The sequence below is a fragment of the Diplotaxodon limnothrissa genome, linkage group LG17 (genome assembly GCF_057381915.1).
Source record: "Diplotaxodon limnothrissa isolate DT_005_m linkage group LG17, D_limnothrissa_male_GT1.1, whole genome shotgun sequence".
NCBI lineage: Eukaryota > Metazoa > Chordata > Actinopteri > Cichliformes > Cichlidae > Diplotaxodon > Diplotaxodon limnothrissa.
Window position 1 is genome coordinate 32,276,131 of NC_140612.1, and position 20,121 is coordinate 32,296,251.

At 39.7% G+C, this 20,121-nt stretch overlaps 1 protein-coding gene across 1 annotated transcript in view; it reads right to left on the reverse strand.

Annotated features, from left to right (window-relative positions):
* LOC146615269 (uncharacterized) overlaps positions 1-19,626 on the reverse strand; it is a 42,544-nt gene extending 22,918 nt beyond the window's left edge. Inside the window, exons 1-4 of the mRNA XM_085376799.1 lie at positions 18,921-19,626; positions 10,975-11,127; positions 3,702-4,276; positions 2,742-2,900 (exon numbers count right to left, since the gene is read on the reverse strand). Coding sequence (XP_085232925.1) covers positions 2,742-2,900; positions 3,702-4,276; positions 10,975-11,127; positions 18,921-19,569 — 1,536 coding nt within the window. The 5' untranslated portion in view covers positions 19,570-19,626. The remainder of the gene's footprint in view (positions 1-2,741; positions 2,901-3,701; positions 4,277-10,974; positions 11,128-18,920) is intronic.
* Positions 19,627-20,121: the final 495 nt, after the last annotated feature.

Here is a 20,121-nt window from a genome sequence, read left to right on the forward strand (position 1 = left end):
CAACTCTGCATTGAAAATGTCTTCAGAATGTTAATTCTGAGCCTGAAAAGTTATCTTTGCAAATTGTGACAGCTGCCAACTGCTCTAGCAAAGCTAATCACCCAAGATCCACAAACGCTGACGCGTTCATCTTTAGGCTAGCATTAGGGATTGTTGATAAAAAAAGAGCTGGGAGCTACTTGTTGCCTTAGTAGGCCATATTCTAAATGGGTGAAATGGTTAGCATCGTCATCCTGGTCGCAAGAAGGCTCTGGGTTCAGTCCACCTGGCACGCAATGGCCTTTCTGTGTGGAGTCACGTGTTTTCCAGGTACTCCAGCTCCCTTTCACAGTAAAGACATGCACGATAGGTTAATATCTGGTGATTCTAAACTGGCAGCAGGTTTGGATGTGTCTGTGTGTTTTTCCCAGTGACATCTGGGAGAGGCTCCAGTCCCCCGACCCATGACACCAAGGTGGATAAGGAGTTAGGAAAAATCAGTGGAATGTAAATAAATTTAATATTCATCTGAGGGGAAAAGAAAAGAGGAACTCTGCGCAGTTGATGCGTACAGCTGGGTTTCCACTAGGAAGGTTTTTAGTGCAGAGGGGTAGTGGATGTTAATAGAGAACTATGCATCTATAACTGTGCTGCCTGACTGATAAAAGCTTCATGCACCACAGGTCTCTGACAGTCTGATAATTCCCCATTTAAAGCTGAATAAGAGAGAAGTGTTGTTCCATTCTTTTCAAAGCAGCGCCCACTCAGTGTTAAATGTCCATTTTATACATCTCAACCTTAATATTTTATTTAAAAATTAAGGTGTACTGTGATTAAAGTGCAGACTTTCAGCTTTAATTAAAGGGGTTTAACAAAAATGTTCACATTAACAGCTTAAGGAATTACATTCATTTTTAAACACAGTATCCCATTTTCAAGAGAAGCTTCATGGCAAAGCAGGGCCAGTTCCTGTTCCCTTGTTATCATAAGCTGAATGCATAAAAGCTCTGGAGCTGATTCCAAGTGTTGAACTTGCATTCATGTCAGAAGGAGCCAATAATTGAGTTGCGGGGGGAAAAAAACCCCAAACTTGAGCAGCTGCCAAATCAACAATATGGTGCACTCTTAAAAAAAAAAAAAAAAACCACTGCACCGGTCAGCTCAGCAACACCCAAAGGCCTGAACATACTGCACACCACAAGTGCTATCTGTCAACCTAGTAGACACACCGATGGTATCACTTTCAAAATCTTCCATTAGCTTGTTCTTGAGTTATCACAGTCAAGTTTTCATTTCAGTTTTCAATTTAAAAATCCCAGGTGATTTCCTTCTTGAATTATTGTATTCACAAGATTATAAATCTCTAAGTTTTGATCTCCCGAGATTTTAGTTGACACCCTTACTAACTGAACTTAGGTGCCCTAGCAGGGTGACAACAATACCCCATCAGCCTTTTTACAGCAAAGAAAAAAAATCAAGAGACAAAAAAGAATATGTTCTTTTTTCCCTGCTGTGGATGTGATATAACAGTAAAATGCTTTGGATCTGTGTTTTGTTTTGTTTTTCTTCAGGGGTTTTTTTGTTTTGTTTTTTTTCCAAAAATAATTTAATAATTTCCTTTTTTTTCAGTTTTCAGAGTCTAAGTTGGTTCAGAAATTTCTGGTATCATAACTTCTCTAATTCCTGTCTTCAAATCTTTAGATCAATAGAGGTACCTGTATAAAAAAACCCAACAACAACAACAACAACAAAAAACTGCTGCATTTGAGGACTGTAACACCAACTTGGTCCATTTCAGTTTCCTGAAGTTGGTATAAAGTGAACTAATGAATAATTCAGACTGAACTGCACACGGCATTACTTCTGAAAGCCATCTCGCTTAACTTTTAAGTGTAAAACTTCACACACTACCGTATATCTGTTAAAGACATTATACTAAAAATAATTCCTACAATTCTTATTGAATTTTACTCGCACTCGTGAAACAAAAAAGGTTGAGCCTTCATAAACAGCCCTTGTATTTACTTCTACAGTGACAGAAAAATTGCTATTACTGCTAAGAAAATGTTTTATGCAAACCTTGAGGAAAACAATATTTATACAAAAGTCACTTCAAGATTAACTCCGATTAAGAAAAGCAAAGCACTGAAGTGTAGAGGAAACACAGAGCTGTAGCTTCTCAGGTCAAACGCCATTTGTTAAAAACAACTGTTTTTCATGCATCGCACCACAGAAAGCAACATAATGCATTTAAGCCAGAAACAAAAGTGTGTGCATGTTTATACATTTGCATATACAACATGACAAAAGGCCTCCACCTCTTCTTGCAACTGTTGCATGGACAGTCCTAGCATGACATCATCTATCCTGGCCTTCACATTGCATCCTCAATTTACCCTGCATCACACAACCTTCTAAGTGTATACTACATATCCCTTATTTCCTGTCTTCATAGACGGTTGTAACACCCAGACTGATGCAAACGACAGACAGTAACATGGAAGCATGTGGCCTTTTCCATTTGATGCTTTTGAGCTTTTATTTTTCATGTTTGAAAGCTTGACATTTGTTTTTTGCTCTCTGGGGAAACTGCTTCAAAACTGCACAAGCAGCAGCAAAAACGGTGTAAATCAGAAAAGCAACTAGTCAGCATGGTTGCAGAACTGTCTGTATCAGTTCCAATAATATCCAAGCCACAGCACACATACAGCACCACATCTATGACACCACTCTTCCCCTTTATGTGCCTGTGTTCGACTGACCTGAGAGTAGAAATTAGCCATAGTCGTGGTTTCTATGTCTTTCTTTCCAATTATTTCCATTTTCACCGGAGCCGACGGAAACTTGGTTGAGAAGTAGTCCAAAAAGTCCGGCAGGTACTTGGCTTCTCCGTGGACGATTCCCATGACATAACGAGCAGCCTGCAAAACAGTCAGCAGTTTTAATTTAGATCAAGATGATGGTTTAGGAAAAGGATTTTAAATTACTAGTCTAAGAGTTTAAGTATAAATGAGGGATGCACCAATCCAATTCATTTGATCACAGATATGCTACAAATACCCACAGTACTGATCTGATACCATTATGAAATTAATAATGTTGAGTCGTCACTATAGGAAAAGATTGCAATTTATTCTTTTATGGTTAAAGATATGGGAGTAGTTGGCAACCCCCTATAACAACCACTAAATGACTGAAAAGTGGTATCAAGGATAACAGATTTTTCCCTAGCAACCAGTGGCTGTCAGGAGATAACTGACTGGTCTCTGAGCATCTGTGACGGTTTTAGGCAACAAGTCTAAACTACAAACTCACGAAAAAATAAATACATAAATTAATAAATCCAAGACTATATATTAACTGAACTGCTATTTATTAGTGAAATAACAGCTTTTCTGTCATGTGAAATCCCTTGACAAAGTTCAGTTTGTAGTCAAGTAAAAAAACTTTTGCAATCAAAGAAGAGAAAAGCTGTAAACACACAAAAAGGTCAAGCTTCAAGCTCTCACTTTTCATTCACATTATGAAAATATCTGACTGAATCCTGCCTAACCCATCTGAATAGCAGATCAGTGCATCCCCCGTCTACATAACTTAAAGGGTAAAGAAAAACAGTGTTTTTAATGAAACATAGTCAGCAGCAGGTGCTACACTGCAGCTGCAAACAACACTGCACTGAACTCAACATTCAAAGATCAATCTGATCAATACACATGCTGCACCTGGGACGCGTCCTCACTGAACACCAACGTGACAAACTCCTGAGCAAACCTTTCCCTCTGGTCCACTGAGAGAGAGGAGAGCTGCGACGTGTAGGCGTGAGCCACTAAGGCGCCTCCGTTAGGCTGGTTTTCTATGTGAATGTACGAGGCAAACTCCAGATCCGCCATACCGGGATACGAGCATTGCGGTTGGTGTTTGATTGGGGAGGAAAGAGGTGACGTGGTGGACGACAACGGAGAGTTAAGTGAGTTGTGAAGAGAGTTCAGGTGAGATTTCGAAGGAGAGGAGGGCGGGAGATGGGAGCTTTTGTTGTTAGGTGGAGGATAAACAGGTAGAGGGGACTTAAATAAAGATAGGGAGGAGTCGTGTTTTATTTCAGAGGGGGAGGAAGACGAGGTGGGGGACGTGGAGGAGGGAGGGAGGAGAAGCAGGCCAGCACAGATGGTTTGGCAGGACCGGTGGTACATCTTCACATGCTTGTGCTTCTCCCCTTCTTTGTGTTTCTTCTTCTTTTTCTTCTTCACTTTTTTGATTTGCAGCTCCTCTGAGTTGATCTTGGCTTTCTCTTTGTCATCTGGACAGAGCAACAGAAAGAGAGAGAGAGAGAGGGGAGAAAGGCACTATTGAAGGATTTTTGTGCAATACCACAAAATAAGAAGAAACCCAGCTCTGAAGAGGCTTTCATGACAGATTTGTTAGAATCCATCATGTGTTATTTGATGCACAGTGGATCAACAAACTCTCTCAGGTCCCTGCTGTGAGAATAGATTTCTCCAAAGTCCTTCTAGAAGCAAGTCTTGCAAGTTAGCAGCAATCTTAAAATGCCAGGAGGCATGTTTATTGATGCATCATCTGAATTAACTTTAATTTCAGTGGTCACTGAGAAATAAATGCGCGAGTTATCAGTCAAACGTGATAAAACCCACATCAAAACTTGGCTGACTTTGCCCCAAAACCCCTTTCTCCTGAAGTTATACTTCTATTGCCATCTGTGCCATTGCAGAGTCCTCCTATAGTTTTCCTATCCAAGCTTTGAGTGCCGTGTGTCTCTTATGTCACTAAATAAGTGAAATCAGTCTTCTTGCAATAACTGCAGCTCTGAAAATGCAAGTAAAATAAAGTGAAGGGGTGGAAAAATGGAGGCTAGAAGGAGTGAGCTTCTGAAAACAGGTTAAAAAAAGAAAGACAGTAAAATTAAAAGCTTTACTCAGATTTTTGTTATTATTGATTTTAAAGTGTCTAATAATAAACACATTCAGGTACACATTTAATGCCCTACAAACAAAACAACTGAGAATAATGAGTACTAACTGTTTTAAGCAGATGACTCACTGCAAGTTTTCCCCCAGTTGGCATATCTCCTGAGGTGTATGCATAAAATAAAGTGAAAAACATTGAAACTAAATCCCTTGAGAAAAGCAGATATGACTAAGCCAGGAAGCACACTCTCCAGTGGCATATTTGCAAAGACATAATACCGTACATGGCAGTCCATCTCTTCAACGCCTCAGGCAGGACAACATGGAACATGCAAATTTATGCAAAGTGCTACTGTATCTGTTTGTCTATGTGTGTCTGTGTGTGTGTGTGTGTGTGTGTGTGTGTGTGTGTGTGTGTGTGTGTGTGTGTGTGTGTGTGTGTGTGTGTCAAAGCATGACAATTTGGATACATGTTGCTTTCTAGTTTCTGATTCCACAGTTATTGTGTAAACACATGGACACGTATGCATTTACAGTAAATATATACGTGCACTTCAGTCATGATGACAGTGGTGCTGCTGCCCTCACCTCACTAACGCACATGCACAAATACACAGCTTTAGTCTAGTGTGTACCCCACACAAGTTCAATGCCACACAAGAAAGGAGGGAGACAGAAGAAAGCACAGTGGGGGTGGGGGTATTTGCAGTACAATAGCTGAGCTACTAATCCAAAAGCGCTTTAACCCATAGTCACCCTCCCCCAATTCCCTGTACACCCAAACAGACGTTTATTCCTTCAACCTCCATCAAATCACAGATGAAGCAAGTTCAACATACCCAGGATCTCTTTCTGTAATCTGGCTTCACTTACCCCGATGCCAGGCTAAGCAGTCACACAAAGGCGGTTATCAACTGGATAACTGAACCCAGGGTTTCCCAATCTAGCTACACATGAACGAGGCGGTGTTGGCAGCGTGTGACCAATCACAAACATGGAGAGGCCAACCGGCAGCACAGCGGAATATTTTACCTATAACATTAAAACAAGTGTGAAGTGATTGCTGAAGGCAGCAAAGCTGCTATTACCTAAACAGCAGTGTGATTGATAGAAAAAGCACTGTACAGTAAGTGTAGTACTACAAAGCTCTGTCTGAATGTGTGCACTCTAAAAGCTTTAGTCAACAAGACTTAAAGTGCTATGCCAGCTATGTAAGTTTACCAGTTTCACTGGGTCTATCTTTAATACGCCGGAGAATGTGACAGTTATGATCATGTCATAACACTGTATACAAGGTTACAGTAATATGAAACCATTTTAAAATTGCTTACAGCCAATAGTAAGAAAAAAAGCAAAACTATATTAATGCTCTTTAGTGAGACACAAAAACGTCCACGGTCAAAAGGTCCCAGAGATCATCCAGGAAATAGCCTATTATTTTCCAGACAACTGATTGGTCATTAGGTGGTGATTTTGTACCTTTCAGACTTTTATCTGGAATATAGCCTGCTTTGAAGCACATTCAGTGTGCTTCATTGTTTATCGTACCAACGCTGAAAGTGTCTATTAATGAATATAACCTATTTTTCTGAAAAATTATAATATATACTTGATTTAAATAAATAAATAAATAAAATAAGGCCTTAAAAAAATGAAAATCATAATAGACAAATGGAGTTGCTGCAACATGTTGCCACTTGAAAACATGTTTTGTCTGGTTTTAAATCTTCTCTGGATTATAAAACTCAATTCAATACCGTTTTATTTTACAACAGTTGCCTCAAGGTCCTCTGTATAGCAAGGAAAGAGCCTACAAATTTTCCAAAGAAAAAAGCCCAACAATCACATTGGAGTAAACACTTGGCAATAATGGGAAGGAAAAAACTCCCTTTTAACAGGAAGAGCAACAAATATCTTGTTAAAGGAATACAGTTCACAGCATTTCTATTTGTGATCTGTAAAGGGGAACAAGGATCTACACTTCTATCAGAAACCAATAAAAAACTGTTTCAACTGTATAATGTTTACTTGATGGTACAAACAGTTGATGGCCTAACTGTCTTTTGTTCATTTTATGTGTACCCTGATGAAGGCTACAGGTCAAACACATTGGTAAAGTAATAAAGTTGTTCTTCAAACTACAAGTGTTGTTCGACCTTCAACCCAGAAAGTTGGAAGCAGGTGAATTTATGCCATAAACATCTACTCTACACAGTCTATGTTACCAAGTCAGCCGCCTATTTCTGCAAATTTTACAAAGAACAAGTTATTGTGCTCCTTCTTTCTATTTGGCTTAAAACCAACATGCTCCCACTGGTGATGTTTTGGCTTAACAGCTAAATCCATGCTGTTAATTCTCAACAGCTGCTTATTGCAGTGCAGCCGGCGCAATAGTTTAACTTGATCACCTTGAAGTGCCATTAATAGAAGAGGGCAAAACTGGTGAAAAACAACATGAAAATAGTGATGTCATTTCATCCAGCTGTGTTTAAAGAGGTACAATTAGTCAGCTGAAATTATTATGATCAGGTGATTGTGAAGTAAATGTGACAGGCTTATTATTACGTGCCAAACATAAAAAAAAAAAATCTTGTATCAGTCAGGCTTGTTGCATTCATTACTGTAGAAAATCACATTATATCTAGGGTAAAATACATTTTCCTAAAATAACCAATGAACTAAATCATTAGACTTAATTTGATCTGCTAACAACCAGTTTTAATTATCCGTTATAATAGGTCTACTTGCTCAGCCATTGGCAGCTGCTCTAAAAAAATTAAAATTGTAACTTAATATTGCACATACATGTTCACTCTGCTGATGACTTTTCCTGGGCAAAAACTGCAACTTCCCTTTTGTTTATACACAAACAAATGCATAGTTGGACCATTTGGCTGGATGGTCATGATCAGTTTATGGTCAGATAAATTCCCACTCAAATAAACACACACACAGACCCACTATCAAACAGCCTCACTGGCAGTAAAGCAGACTTACTGTCAGAATGGTCATTTGCTGCTTATTGATTTCCTATACACGTTTCCACTGGCTGCCCCTCTCTCTCCTGGTCGTCCTTTTCAATTGTAAACTTAACACTCTCTCACTGATTAAATTTCTAACTTTCACTCCCGGTCTCTCTGTCACTGTAATACCCTCTGATTAAATGCCACACTCACTATTACAGAAAACCTTCTCTCTGGTGGGGAGAGCCCCCCCTGCCCCGCCTCAAAAATCTAATCGCAGGTTTCAGTGCGTCCCTTAAACAAGTGATTAAATAGCGGACTCTCTCACACGACGGCTGCAGGATTAACACATGCCTCTTGCTCTCAGTCCAGTCTTTTCTTAACTCTACCCTCATAATGAGGGAATGAACCAGCATTACTAGGAAGTGTGGCCTTTTGACAGAAAATGGGAAGATTGAAATAGTGCACCAATTTATCCGTCTGTAATTTCCATCTGCAGCCACTGGTCACACTATCTGCCCAAAGCACAGCTGACTCCTTGAAATGTCACAGCGGGGTCGTGACATACCATAACAAACTCCCCCAGAGCTCTCCAGCAAATCAAATCAATTGAAGTAAAATTGGCATTCACACGTGTCAATAAGTGGTTTGTGCGTATGAGCCTGTGTCACTCTTTATTAAAAAAAAAAAAAAAAAAGAGTGGGATGGGGTGGATCTTAAAAAGCAAAACATCCCTGTTGATAAACGGCTGAACTCAGATTACTCGCGCACAGTTAGGTGGAGATTATGATCACAGCGCTCTGCAAATAATTCACTACTGTCAAAAGGTTAACAATGAAAGTCGCCGCTGCACCGCATTGATAAGGTGTGCACGCACACGCACACAGGTGAGCCTGACTTCATCACCAGCAGGGTTGCATCAATAATGGATGCAGACAAGTGTTCAAAGAAAACCGCCATCTTAACGTATACAAAACTGAACAACAAAAGAAATGTGTTTAAGGGCAAAAATATATTTTTCTCATCATTCTAAGAAGATCTGTGACAAGAATATTTAAAAGTTTGATCTAGATAATCACCCATCAGTCACACTCTAATAAACAGGAAGTTAAAACCATGCCTGACAACAGAAACAAGCACAGAAAGGCAATTACATGAGAGAGTAACAAAGCTAAACATATTTAGGGTTGCAACTATTAATCATATTAAAATGAGTTGGGGGTTTTGTCAATTGTTTTAATTAACTATAATATAAAAAGACAACCACTTTAAGTTTTCTATTTCTGGGACAAGAAAACGGATTTTGAAGAGGGCCAATCACACTCAAGTTTTGCTTGAGCTGCTTATAATTTTTGCTTTGATCTTATACCAGGCCTGTGTGAGACCAATCAGTTCATCTACTGTCAGAAACTAACCATTTTGGCTCCCTTTCTTCCCCCTTTAAGCCATCTTTCTTTTCATTGGCTGCCTATCCCAAACTGAAATTTATATTGGCTATATATAATAATGATAATAGATTACATTTATATAGCGCTTTTCTAGACACTCAAAGCGCTATATATACACATCAAAATATGTTTACAGGAGATGGGATTTAATATAATCTGGTATTTAGCTGTGCTGATGCATCTAATCAAACAACTGTGTGACATGCGTATAGTAACGAATAGGTCATACACTCGCCTTCGTGATCACCATCTAATCCTTTATGACCATCTCCCTGAAGATGATCATCTTCAGACCATCTGCTGCTCAACACAGAAGCTACCATTAATGTGCTGCTCTTATTTCTTTGGTGTTTGTATTTTTTTTTTTAATTCAATATAAAATAAGGTCAATACAGCATGTAAGCTGCTGGCTTTGGGAACGTGGAAAAGCATTAAAAGTAGCATGAACACAGTCAGGTAATTGCATATTTAAAAAAAACAACAACAAAGTGATTTTGGCCTTCCACCAAAGAACCAACATTTTTTTCAATATTTAATAAAGTTTAATCAAACTTGATATACATTTTTGTTTATCAAATGGGTAGTTAACAGGAAAATGTATGCAAAACTACATGAGGACTTGTGTTTACACACAGCCTTCCCCTCAAAGGCTCATTTAACCCAGGAAAAGCCCTGATCAATGACATTTAAAAAAAGAGGATTTTCAAACTGAAATTACAGTCAGGACCTTTATATGGAACAATATTTGGAGCATTTTTATTCTGTTTGGACTTTTAAAAACACAAAAATAAGACTGCACATAAACAGAGCTACTGTAAAACATGTACTCTAATGGTCAAACATTAAAGAATCCCATCAGAAATACTTATTTAAACCAACCTGAGAACAAGAGCAGGCAGAAATAAACACCAATAAAGCTACAAAGATTATAAAAGACGACGAACTAGCAGAGACAAAGGGAGCAAGAAATGGGAACAGGGGGGGATGACAGACTGTGAAGACTCTCAGCTTCTCCTATTACAACCACTGCTGCCTTAATTCAATAAACCATAAGGGCTAAATAAACCATAGGCACCAACTCTACATGTGAGGAGCAGCAAAGTGCAAAGGTCAACCTAACACCAGGGATCAAGTTCTCAGTGAAAATAAAAGGTTGTAACTCTGGTCACACTTGAAGAGTTCAGCCATGACAGCTAAAGTGCTAAACTGGACCTTTTCTAGCACACTGGTAGAATTCTTTTTCTGTTTTTACCCTAACACCCACTGGGATGCTGAGCAGTTGTGTATGCAGCTTGTACATTGGAAACATAATGATGATTTACTGTACAGCGCACTGTGGAAGTGGGTCATGTTTGGTTACCTTAGCAGCAGATCTGAGCTCCATTTGTATATGGAAAAAACAGTATTTATGACTCAATGCTATGCTACTGCAACATGTGTGATGTGTTTTATTTGCATGGTTTTTGTTTCATTTATTGCACACAACACACTTACGTTTGTAGTTGTAGTTTACTTTTATTTTAGTAGTTATATTTTCTGCCAGCAGCAGCAAATTAAACGCTGATCCATTTTAATGTGCAACTTTCTCTAATAATAGAAAGAATCATTTAATTCATCTCTATAAAAGTCACTTAGTATGCATGTGTGCAAGTTTCCACCAACCTTTAATCGGCTGCTTGACTTCTCCATTCTCCCTCTTGATCTCATTCATCACTTTGTGCTTCTTCTTCTCCTTTTCTTTCTCTCGCTCTTTGACCTTCTTCTTCTCCCTCTCCTCTCGCTCCCTCTCCTTCGCCTTGTCCTTGGTGGAGTGATCTGTGGAAGCAGTGAGCAACGTTTCATGTCTCGATGGTGAAAGCACATTAGCATAAGATCTCAGATGTACCCCCACGCAAGCATGTACACAGATGTTTGAGTGCACTTTGCTCGCTCCGATTTGCTTCTCTAACAGCTCACCTGTTCTCTTGCCAAGCCCTTCACCTCTGCTATCACTCTTGACTTTTAATTTTGTTGATCTTTCCTCTACAAATGTTTTTTCCCTACTGCGAAAGGAAAAAAAAAAATCATCCCATCGCCAAACCCATACTTTTATCTAAGCCCTGCAATGACCTTCCCTTTGAGAATGCAGCAGCCGCTCTGCAACTTCACTCAAAACAGCACAGTTTCATCAAGACACACCTCATCCCCAAAAAACGTAACCCTCTACTATCATTAATATGTTCCCATTTAATTTTAAAAGTCCTAAAATCCTCTCTTTGCTTTTCAGCTTATTTTCTTTTCCTTTTCCTGCACGTCTCCATCCAAGTGTTGAGCAAGTGTAGCACATTGAGGAATTGGAGTGCGCTCTAATGCAACGCTCAGTGCAAATCGCTGCGGATGAGAGCATCAGTTTTAAAATGTCAGTATCACATGCACACACCTTTTCAGCTGGATTGTTGGAAAGCTTTCGGAAAGGTGTGTTTAAGTGTGAGGCACCCCGGCAAACAGACATTTATTCTTTAAATCTGCACGTCTCCCCTCCAGCTGAGCTAAAAACCCTTACCCATCTTCAAATAACCCTCGTTTTATACATTTTTGTATTCCTTGATTTGCTTTATATTTTTTAATTTCCTCATGAAAAAAAAATCCTTTGTGTTTTCCATAGTGTTATTTTGTCCATTCCTTCTTTTCCTTCCCAGAGAACTTTTTTCCCCCCTTTGAACTCAGTCGGATCCATCTTTGAAAGGAAGCCGTGTTTTCAGACTGTTCACTCTTCTGTGGATGTAGGGAGTGGGAAAGTGAACACAGTGTGGTTGCACTCCCTGTTTGTGGGATCAAAGGAGAAAAAAAGCTTTCAAAGTAAAAAGGCTTATAGGAGCATTAGGAGAATTAGATGTACATTGATACATTTTTCCATCATAGTACTTAAATACACTTCAGCAGACTGTTTTGCTTTTACTACTTAAGACGCAGGTGATCGTGCTCCTCATAGCTTGTGGTGAATAGTGGAATGCCAAGGATGTCAACGTTCCCTATGCAAAAGAAATGCTGCTAAATTACTAGACAGTGTAAGCTGCCTAGTGGAAAAAAACAGCACGTCTCAAAACGACAATTTAGCTCCACAGGAAACAGCCTACAAAGGAGCGCTCACTCAGATCTGTTGCCAGATTTATAAAAACATGTAAGGCCATGCCAGAGCAGTAACATTCATAAGCCTTAACTTTAGAGGAAATGGCAGTAAATTAGTCCAGGTGGCTGATGTGAACTGAAAATATACAGTGAAGCATGTTGATTTCTCTCACCTCGAGAGAAGGGGCTTTCCCGTGAAATAAAGAAAATAACAGGGTGAAACCAGGGTTTTAACTGATGACACGATCCGAGAAAAGATGTCAAGGCTTCGATGGTCACAAGTTCTAAAGCTAAGTTCATATTTCCAGGGCAAAACAGCACAAAACTAGAGATCTGAATGAATTTGAAATGAACGGTATCCATGTGACTGAAGCATGTTTTCTTCCCCCTCTTCATTCCGTTTTCTGATTTTCTAGCAGCAGCCAGTTAGGAAGGGAAACACAGCAGGTAGTTTTCACGGTTTGGATGATCACAGGAGAGATAAAACTTTGAAAGACAGAGAGCCAGAGGCCGGCAGTTAGTAAACTTCAACGACGCAACCACTCATCTATATCTCATTTCTTCTTATCAAGAAAAATTACGCCAAAATAAAAATTATCAGAAAATATAAAAAATGTGCATTCTGACATTTTAAAGTTGTTACATTTCAAAGGGAACCCCAGATCCCTCCAATTGTCTGCCATTAAAAATTAAGTAGCAATAACAAAGCATAATTTATAGTTTCAACATCAAAAGTGCACCAGCTTAATGCCCATATTTACCCGCTAGCTGCTAATTCACATGATAAAAAGTGCATTTTGGGTAAATTTTAAACAGTCATATCACCATTAGTGATAGGTGGCTTATTATGTTAAAGGTCTGCTTTATACTGCCATTATGATACCAGGCTTATCCTCTAGCCAAGGTTTCTCTTGTGGCAAAATCATTTTCGAATACAGGCCAAAGTTTCATTTGAGGTTCTATTTACTTGGGAAAGGTGTCACAGTGGTCCAGTGGTAAGTAATGTCACTTCACAGCAAGAAGGTTCCACCCAGCTGCAGACTTTCCACGCATGCATGTTTTTTGCTCATTTGTCGGCTCGTCTCCCTGTGCCTGTGTGGGCTCCCTAAGGATACCCCAGCTTCCTTTCAGAGTCCAAAGACATGCTTGTTAGGTTAACTGGTGATTCTGGGATTGGATATCAGTGTAACAGTGAGGCTGCGTCCACACAAGAAACTATCGGCAGCAACCTGGCAACCCCAAGAAGTCAATGACTTCAACAACATATGGGAGGGGAAAAAAGAAAAAGAAAAAAAGAAGATCATTCTAGATATAAAACTTTTCTCAACAGAAACTACCAGTGAGACTGCAGGATACTGCTGATTGACATATGACATGGTAGTAAATACATTAGAGGCTTACCTAGGCAACGAGTGGCCATTGCCCAAGGATACGCTACCATTGGTGTCACTATCTAAAGCCTGGAATGTCTACATATCTACCAGCCGGTAACTTAGAGGGATGGGCTTCTTCTTCATCTGTTCATTGTGCTTTTTTCTTTGTTGGGGGGGGATGGGGGTGGTAATTAACAAGACCATGCAAATCTTGTTTTTTCTGGAAGAATCTGAGGCCTTCAAAGATTAGACACACTGAGCTCTCCACTGTGAACAACACAGTTTGAGCAGAATTTTCACGTGAAAATGTGCTGGATACTTGCAAGCTCACATTTTCAGCAGTAAACATGCTCTCTGTGAGATGCTGAGCATAATGGGAAGAAGAAAAAAACTTGCCCAAGGCCAAGCATGTGTTCATATTTTAAGGAGAAAAAAAATCAAAATGCAAAACACTGTAACAGGGAGCTCAGCATTTTATCAGTTTCCCATCAGTATATACATGTACTGCAACTGTAAATACGGTTGCAGTACATGTTAAAATGAAGGCGATTTTAATAGAAAAAATACATGATATGTGTGAAACTAGCTGTTAAATCTAAGCATGATCAAAAAACATTAAAGAAAAAAAATCACTGCAGGGCTGCAGGTACACTCGTCTCTCAGGAAAATCCTGCTACTCCAGATGGTCAGTCCACCCCTGCTGGTGTGGCAAATCCATGCTTCACCAACCAAAATGATTTAGCAATAGGACTCATACAGTGTTTGTCATTGTATTGGCAATGCACACGCTGTGCTAAGGATCTTGCCATTTTTTTCAGAGGAAAAAATACAAATTAAAAAAAAAATAGCCAAGAGAAACTTAATTGGGCGATGATGGTAGTTAAGCTTCATTTTCTCCTCAGTGTAATTCAGATGTGCAGCTCCAGACATATTTGGTGGTTCTTTAAGCATGGTAAATTTACATCCACACAATAAACTAATTATGGGCTTTTAACAGTAGATAGAAATGCAGAGAAGTCAAAGCTACAACACAAAACAACCGTAACACTTGCCAAAAACAGAACTGGTTACATGAATTTTAATCTCTGCATTATGCAGCACAAGTGTCTGAATGGGCATAATATTAGGCTTTTGCACAAACAGCTACACTTAAGGACTTGATAATATTCTTGCTTCTGCATATTAAAAATGGAAACAGACAGGAATTATGCTTTTAATATCACTATAAAATTGCAAAAGGTAATGACGAATTAATATCTACAGAATCTGCTCTCAAATTTGTTGACTGTAAGCATTGATGGTCTAAAGCTCCCACTAAATGAAGCTTCAATTATTCAATCAATAGAAAGAGAACAGCACTTTTGCTTTTTCCGTTAACAATAGTTAGTATTAACAAAGGCAAGTTTGGAGACTCTAGCTGGTAAAAAAAACAAAAAAAAAAACGAGTAAACAGCAACTACATGATCTGAGATAAGCAGCAAGCAAAGCCTGTCTGGTTATAAGCCCAATAAAACCAAGGTAAAACATCAGCTACTGCTACTTGAGAGAGGCTCGCTGACAAATCATGGCCGGTGGTAACATTTTGTGCAGCACTACAGTAAACTTCATTTATCAACAGTTCATGTCATCCTGTGATATAGCAGTGCAGAACAAGAATTTCAATTCAGTTAGTGGCGGGCAATGTACTCGATGATTAAATAACATACAAGTACCAGCTAATATACCTACTATAGCTTCTCAAAGGCTTCTTAATGTACAGTTTGTTTGGCTGCAAATACCTCCTGGCATAAAGTGCTGGAAAGATGAAGCCTTTCAACTTCTTATCCTCGTTGCTTGTGGTATTAATTATGTGACACAACAATTAATGACAGTAACCCTCTATAGTAGGTCTTGGAACTGAGCAGAGAGACTGAGAATGAAGAGAGGAGACTGGAAGCACATCTGAAGAGGAGAGCTACGTCTGCTGTTTGGAGGTTTTTAAAAATAAAAATTGGTATTGACGTCATTTTTGTGCAACATTTTCTTTGTATACTGGAATGCTTTCACTGGAACTTGGTCTGAGAACCTCTGATTATGGCTAAATGTATTCGACAAACTGCATTTGCAATATCAAACTGTGTGTAAATATAACAACAGCTCAGAAGGCTGCATAAATACTTTACACAAGGTCAAACTTGATTTGCAACTAGCTCAACTTCCCAATTATACCTACAGCTTAAAAATTCCCTTTTCTTGGTCTACTGCTCACTGCACTTTGTCTGACTCATGTATCCTATTTCAGCATCAAATGTAACTGGCAGTCACAGCTCCCTGGCACTTGCTTTTGCTACTAATAATATTACCATGATGATGTGATACTCTTTGGATCCCTGTAGGAAAGATTCTTTCCTTGCAGGAAGGTCAGAGCATAAATTTGCCTCAAATACATGTCCTTCCGCAGAACAGCAATCTTGTCAATTTTCTCATTTTGTTTAGAATTAATGTACATTTTGAGCTCCACATTCACATTCACACACTTCCTCATCTTCGACTTAATATAATTACAGTCTCCTACTGCTGGCCATTGAGCAACTCACTAAAGCAATTAGAGGTTCAGTGCTTTACTCAAGAGCACCTCAGTGAAACTGTTGCAGGAGCGGTTTTAGTTATCACTACTAAAGGCTGCATCTATATTTAGCCAGTCAGGTCCAGAAATGAAAATCATAAGCTGCACTAAGTGACTTTAAGTGTTATAACTGCCTAATGGAAAATATTCATTACAGAGTTTGGGGTGAAAATGACACATTATCTGCAAAGCAAATCATGTGATGTTTTGTGGGTAATCGTTAAAGCCACATCTATGTGTTTTAAATAAAACGCTGCCACCAGCCACATATTTACATGAACATATTAAAGTTGCACTCAGCGCAGCCTGTTTACAAGACTGCGTGTCTCAAAGTGTTTAGGGCTACAGGCCAACAACACGTTTCCTTCTGGTACCCTAATTGTTTGCGGTGACTGTTCAGAGTATGTCATGATCTCTTAAACTACCCAACTGGAAAAGGGTGACATCATGCAATCACATGTGCCCACCCTTTCTAGTGTCTAAACATTTAACAAGTGAATACATGTCCACACATTGGCAAGCACAAATGTGCATATGCATGGGTTTTGGCACGATGCTTTGGTGTGACAAAAGGACGCTGATAATAAGTATTTGCATCCTTACTGACTTCTTGGTGTTTTTTGCATATTTGTCAAACTTATGTTTGAGATCATTAAACAAATTTTTAATGTTAGACAATGATAACCTGAGAAAATACAAAATTAAGTTTTATAATAATTTCACTGATTAGAGGAAACCAACAACAATAAAAAAAATAAATTAAAAAGAAACAATCAAACACAAAAAAATGCCCAAAAAGCTAACAACTCTCCAAACCTACCTGTGGAAGAAAATAATGCCTTGTGAACTTAATAACGGGTTATGTCACCTGCCGCAGCAAGAACTGCGATCAAGTATTTACAATAACCAGCAATGAGTGTTTTACATCGCTGTGGGGAAATTTTGGCTCACTCTTTGCAGAATTTTTCTTTTTTTTAATTCAGCCACAATGGAGGGGTTTTTTGTTTTGTTTTTTTATTTTTACCATGAACGACCTGTTTAAGGTCATTCCAAAGATTCTTAAACTGATTTTCTTTACAACTGAATGAGCTTATCACCGATCAATTATGGGATGTCACCCAGGTCCTGAAGCAACAAAGCAGCTCCAGACCATCACCATCATTTAAGTGATTTCTTGTTTTCAAAGCTCTGGAAGTGATCGAGCCTGCTTTTAATTATGATTTAACAAGGAGAGGCAGTTACTTTTTCACACGGGGCCGGGTAGATTTAGAAAGCTATTCTCCTTTAATACATTAAACCATCATTTAAAAATCTGTTTTTGTATTTACTCAGGTTAACTTTGTGTAATAGCAAATGTGTGTGATGAACCGAAACAAATGTGCAAAAAAGAAATGAGAAATCAGGAAAGGGGAAAATACTTTCACAACACCATGCACCATATTAAAGGACGCAATCGAGAAAATAAGACTATTTATCTCCCTCTCCCACCCAACCATCTAAATGGCATTTAACAAGTGCAGTGGCCACGCTCAAAACAAAATATTCTCATTAAAGTCCAAGTGTAATTACAACATTGTAGCAATAAAGATGTCTGTGTAGAAATGAATGCTTTGGGGGTGTGAAGGTTGAATTTCTGCATGTACAACTGTAGATGATGCAGTATCAACAAGCCACGGAGCTCTGTGTCTGTTTCCCCTTACAGCCTGGGGTTACAGAGGGGGGCGTGGTGCTCTACCAAAACAACACTTACCCTATAATGGCGGGCGGTTTTTATATTGTTATGACAGCACACATGTAACGCCAGGACATACACAGTTCCCAAGGAAAATAAATACTTGCACGCGCAGGGATGTCATTGATTAACGAGTCTCAACTATAACACTGGTGTGACAAATGACAGCTCGTTTTTATAAACGTTTTTAAGATGCCGTTATTTATTAATTTGTTTATCTTTTAACTGTACTGGGTCAGTGGTTAACGTAGACAAACAAGGGTGGATATGTTTAGTCAATGCGACGTTAATATGTTTAAAAAAAAATTACCGCAGGACGAGCGCGGCTGGTTGCGATAACGGCCAGGTCGCGCGACTATACTGCTCTGGAACGCGGCTCCAGTAGAGCTCGAGGGTTCACAAGCGGGTGAACAAGCGACGGAAAGCTGGCAGCCATACTCCGCAGAGACTCCATCGATTAAAACTGCTGCGCTTTCACACGCTCCAAACTCGACGCGAACACGTTCCCGAGCGACCAAATATCAATTAATGCAACGCTCGAGGATTTTTTTCGGGCATCTTGCACGACGTTAAGGGGCGCCCTTTTCAACAGCAGCCATTCCGAAAAACGGGACCGTTTACAGGCAGATGAGAAAGCAGAGAAACTGTACACTCCGGGGCACATGTTCGTATCCCGAGCGGCTAGCCAAGTCACTATAAAAGGGCAGAACTCTAGCCTGCTTATAATAAACACAAAGTTTATTAATGCCACTAACTAACTCACAAAATAGATGAAAACATAATGGCTTACCTTTTGGTGGCAACGTGACATCTCCATTTTCTTTCTTCGCCGTAGAAATGTTATTAAATTTACCGACGTCGTTATTAACAGTAGTCCCAGATCCGGAGGTCAACAACAGTTTATGTTTCTTTTTCTCCTCTCCGCCTCCTTTCCCTTTTCCCCTCTCTTTCTCTCGCTGTTTATCCTTACTTAGTTTCTTGGATTTGGAGGAAGAAGGTGCCTTATGGAGGAAGAAATCGCTCTGTTTAAAGACTTTGTGATGGGTTATCGGTGTCTGGGACCCACCAGTAGCACCCACCGGAGACCGGTTGTTGTTGCTGCTGCTGGTGGCCGTCTTAACCGGACTACAGCTCCACAAGCCCGAGCTGCTGCCATAACTCTGCAGCTTCGTGTGCTGCTGGAGTTTCTCTTTACCGCTACCGTTGCCTCCCACTCCTCCGTCCCTGTTGAGTTTCTTGGGTTTAACGCTCCTCTCTTCGACTCGGACCTTCTTGGGCGGCGGCGGCTGGTTGAAATCACGGGAAGACTGGGAGTCGTTACCAAGGGTTCCTTTCGCCTCGGTCGGCTTGCCGAGCGCGCTTTGAACGGAGGCTACAGTAGGAGTAGTAGCAAGAGAGGCATCTCCAGAGAGGTGAATACTGCCCTGCGAGTCAGCCATCTTGAGGCTTCTCTCTCTATTTACTCTCTTCCCCCAACGGCAGCCGATGCTGCTTTTTTTCCGCGACGTTCAGACAGGCGATGAAGGGGCGGGGCCGAACTTGAATTGACAGCCAGGCAGCGAGGAGGCGGGACTCAGGCTCGACTGACAGGTAGCGAGGGGAAAAAATAGAGGCGGGGCTTAAGTATCTGTGCCTTAGCAGCATGTGTTGTATTTTACGTACGATCTATGGCATTTTGTGTTTATGAAACAAGGAAAGGTGTAGATTTTAACTATGAGGAGCCAAATATTTCTAAAGCTCAACAACTTTTTGAGTACTGAAATGCAGCCCTTAGATTTTTAAGATTAAATTTAAATCATATGCCAACTTTCATTGCTCCAAATCGCAACAAAGTTATATTTTTAAAGGTAGAGATCCTACGGCATTATGGACCAAAACCATAAAATCCAACAGTTTTCTCTTGCATAATATTTGGGGACAGTCCCAAAGCAAAACTTACAAATAGGTTCAAATAAGACGTATGTTTGCATGCTTAATGTCTGTGGCTGACC